The sequence below is a fragment of the Gymnoscopelus braueri genome (assembly GCF_963280865.1).
Source record: "Gymnoscopelus braueri genome assembly, chromosome: 21".
Lineage (NCBI taxonomy): Eukaryota > Metazoa > Chordata > Actinopteri > Myctophiformes > Myctophidae > Gymnoscopelus > Gymnoscopelus braueri.
This window is the reverse complement of record NC_137623.1, coordinates 23,183,453-23,188,039: the sequence shown is the minus strand read 5'-3', so window position 1 is coordinate 23,188,039 and position 4,587 is coordinate 23,183,453. Positions and strand designations below refer to the sequence as shown.

Here is a 4,587-nt window from a genome sequence, read left to right as displayed (position 1 = left end):
CAGGAGTTCTTTCATCTTTACTGTAAACTGTTACATATGTTATTGGTTCATTTGTCCATAAACACTAGATGTCCTGAGCCAACATCCAAGATGGACCCAATCACAGTGTAATTTGACAAATAGCATCAGCTACATATTTTGAAATACATTTTAGTTAGGAGTTTTAACAAAGTGCAAGGTAAGTGCCATTAAATTACGTAAAAAACAACAGGCTGAGTGGTCAAGGAAGTAAAGCACTAAGAAAACATGGATATATGCTACAAAGTAACAAAAGTAATAATAAACCAATTCACTGATTTATTTATTTCTCTGAGATCACTCTTCTCCATTTACAACATATTGTCTGGAGTATACATGCCATAAACAAGCATTATTAGTCCAATAATGATGGGTCCTCCCTGACCAATCTTCGATCACGGCATTACCACGATCACGGTGTTCAGTGGTAATGCCACATTACACAGGCTGGCTACTTGCGTCTCATCTGTGCCTTAATAAATAAATACAATTGTGCCTTTATAAATATATATATATATATATATATAGTGTATGTATGTATATATGTATACATATACAAGTAAGACGCGCGAACGCTGGAAGCGAACGCAGCTCGAAAATATTGTGTATTTACGGACTTGTAATCCGTGATGGGGAGAGAACATTGACATTGTGTGTGTGTGTGTGTGTGTGTGTGTGTGTGTGTGTGTGTGTGTGTGTGTGTGTGTGTGTGTGTGTGTGTGTGTGTGTGTGTGTGTGTGTGTGTGCGCGTGTGTGTGTGTGTGTGTGTGTGTTTTGCAGGCTGTTGTGCATTTTAATCAGAGCATTGTCTAAATTCCTGCACTCTGGCGCACTCTGGAGGCTGCACACAGGCAGTGCATGCACACAGAGACGCAGACACACACACACAAACACAACCCGAGCACGGTTACATAGTAAGCTCCACTTGGTCGGAGGGGCGGCTTCGCCGCGCCTCCTTCCGCGTTCGCAATAACAAGGGAACCAGGGGACCTAGTACTGCCAGACCCCTAGTGGTTGAAATCTGAATGGCCGGAAATCTGAATGGCCGACAGAGCACTACGTCACGCTAAGCTTGGCCAATCAAAAAGAGGGACATGTAAGCACCATATATGGACAAAAACGTTGAACCGGGAGGAAAAACGTTGACCGGGAGGAAATGAGGGACCGACAAAGCCTCATGTAGGCCGACCCCCTGGGTCTGGCAAATACACACACACACACACACACACACACACACACACACACACACACACACACACACACACACACACACACACACACACACACACACAATTGTAACAACCCTGCGAAAGACCTGGCCGTAACTTGCTCCTCCAAGGGAGCTAGCTCTCTTGGTGTTGCTTGTTACCTGCCGGTCAGCCGAGCTGGAGGCCGGGGTTCATAAAAATACTCAAGTTGAGTACTTTCACTTTTGGTACTTTAAGTAAATCTTTATACCAATACTTTTGTACTTTTATTCAAATACATTTTGAATTCCGGACTTTTAGTTGTAAGTATTTCTACATTGCAGTATTGATATTTTTACTTAAGTAAAACATGTGAGTACTTTTTCCACCTCTGGTGAGTTATGAACAGAACTGACTATGACATTGGCTGGAGGTGGGTAACGTGGCTAACGTGAAATAAGACACCCGATACAATAGGCCTCTCGTCACATTGGGCATGAGCTTTGCCCTTATCCCTCCGCGAAGTAATCCAACTTTATAATCATCATTTTCAAGTGATAACATCTACAGTATCCCGTAGGTTGTCCCATGATTTAGTTGAAGGGTCATGGCGTTTGTGTCGTCTGTGGATCTGTTTGGACGTATGCAAACTGCCAGGGATCCAGCGAGGCAGGTAGCAGAGCAGATGTAATCTCTCACCAGCCTTTCAGAGCATTTGCTGACTATCGGGGTGAGGGCCAGTGGCGGATCCAGAACGTTTTTTATTGGGTAGGCCTGGAGAAGTCATGGTCCAGGTTCACTATCCTGGCCTACGGTAGATTCACCACTGGTGAGGGCAACAAGTCTCCAGTCTTTCAGGCATATGTACTTGGAGGGCTTGGGAATGGGCACAATAGTGGACATTTTGAAGCATGCAGGCACCACGGCCAGTGGGTGCGAGAGGTTGAAGATGTCCGCGAAGACCCCCGCCAGCTGATCTGCACATGCTTAGGAAGCGGCCTGTTATGTCGGCCTCTCCAACAATTAACTGGTCACCATGGCAACACGTTCCAAGTCAGGTTTGATGCCATTTGGGCACGGCTGGAGATGTCACTGGTGACGTCTACACATCCACTGTCCTTTATAAGGCCTCACAGCATTAATCAAATGTTGTACCTGTAAATCCCAGCAAGCTTGGGATAGCACCACAACCGCAAGACATGTATTCAACGATTCACTGGATCTACAAGAGTGTCTTGCAAGTATTAGGGTTGTACAAGACTTTCAAACTGGTGTTTCTTGGACTCGACAATGCTGGGAAAACAACACTATTGCGAATGCTCAAAGATAACAGCCATGGACAACATGAGCCCACAGGCTATCCAACATCAGAGGAGCTGACTATTGCCGGAAGACATTTTAAAACCTTCGATCTTGGCGGTCATACACAAGCGCGAAGAATCTGGAAAGACTACCTCCATGCCATCGACGGTATCGTCTACCTGGTAGATTGTGCTGATCACGCACGGCTAGGAGAGGCTAAAGTTGAACTTGATGCCCTGCTAACAACTGAATCCACCGTCCCAGTCCTCATCCTGGGGAATAAGATAGATAGTCCAGAGGCCATCAGTGAGCAAAATCTCAGAGATATGTTTGGCCTGTATACCAACGCGACTAGAAAAGCCCACCTGAGGCCAGTGGCGGTTTTTATGTGCAGTGTGTGGAAGAGACAGGGGTATGGGGATGGGTTCAACTGGCTCGCTAAACATATTGATGATTAATAGGGTACTGTGGTATTTAACTATTGATGACGTCAGTGTTGTCCAAATATGGAGGGACGGGTAGATAAACTATTCTCAACATTATTTTCCCACAGTATTGGGGGTGCCTGCAGGTTTCTCCAAAATGGGACCAATGTTCAAGTCTGTTCCTGTCTTGTCTTTTCCTGTCTGCCCTGTCTCTCTCTACACCGACCTACCTATCTTGAAACAACTGAGCCAATAGAGATGTTTACTCAGGTGAGAAATTCTATTTTTCAGGAAGAGTACCACTTAGTGGTCAAACCAGACCACAGGATATAAATAAATGAGATGGGAGGACCGAATACAATCACCCCAATTGTAAAAGTTATATAACATACAATATTGGACAAAATAAAAATGTATTCACTAACAAAAGGTATACATAGTTATTGTAAGTCGCTTTGAATAAAAGCGTCTAGCTTTAAATATTTAATCCCAACCAGAAGAGGCCCCCCCCCAAGTCAGATGTAGTTACAGTTAAACTGCCAGTGGAAGTCCTCATTGAGAAATACTGTACTGTATGTGGACATGGGAGCTCGGAAACTCCTCATCCCCAGTGGTGCCAGTGTGACTGTCAAGGGCAGTACCCCTAGGTTATTTTAACTATAATGTACTTAATTTCTTTAATATGCTCTTTTGTTTCCTTTTGTCACAATTAATTTAAATATTAATAAGGTAGGCATAATAAGCTTCGGCTTCAGCCCAAACCTTTTTGGTCAAAATGATCTCGTTGAAAATATTTTGTATGTTCAACTGTTTGTTTTTCTAAACCATGAACGAAACAAATTAACTAACAAAAAATATTAGCTTGAGTCAAATGTATTCCCATGAAAAAAAAAAAGTTGTCTCGCGGGGGGATACAAACCCATACAAATTATGTCTGCGGCAGCCGTCAAACACAGGTTAAGGTTTTTCTTAACCAATCACGTCGCGTATACAGGGCCATGTGAGGGGGTGGGCCAAGGGCATGGCTATCTCTCGCTCCTGCCAGCGTGATCTTGTAATATGAGAGTGATGACACTAGCGTTGACACCCATTGTTAGAATGGAATGCAGATATACTCGTTCTATCTCTCAATGAGATAGTTCCAATGTTTGGACCGCTTTGCTGCGAGATCAAAGCGTGTCATAACTCTCTCTCTATGGGTCTGGCTCCTGCCATCTACTGCTACGACCATAGTGATTGTGATTGGATGCTTCCCTTCATAGGATAATCATAGTACCGTCCAGAGGGGTGAGGCGAGCGTGTGCTATGCACCATAGAGCAAAATGGTATGCACAGCACCATAACACACTGATTACTGTGAAAACTGAGAAGAATATGGTTTCTGATTAGAGTTGTTCCGATACTGATACCAGTATCGGAAAAGCTGCCAATACTACCTAAAATGCTGGTATCAGTATCGGTGAGTATGCCAGACTATGCCATTCCGATACCATGTAATTTATCACATGATATGTAATTTACAGTAATTGATTATTTTGTATTTTGAATGCTTCAGCTGATGTTGCAAGACTGTTTTATACTCTTACTGTACTATTAACATTATTATTTTTACTAACTAATTTACTAAATTTTTTTAAAATTCCTAGATCAGTGGT

General features: G+C 43.3%; 1 protein-coding gene across 1 annotated transcript; it reads left to right on the top strand.

Moving 5' to 3' along the window:
* Positions 1–2,404: 2,404 nt before the first annotated feature.
* On the top strand, positions 2,405–2,965 carry LOC308076928 (small COPII coat GTPase SAR1B-like; the record flags this gene model as incomplete). The annotated part of the gene is made up of 1 exon (XM_080417448.1): positions 2,405–2,965. The coding sequence occupies one exon, from the start codon at positions 2,405–2,407 to the stop codon at positions 2,963–2,965; it is 561 nt and encodes a 186-aa protein (XP_080273574.1).
* Positions 2,966–4,587: the final 1,622 nt, after the last annotated feature.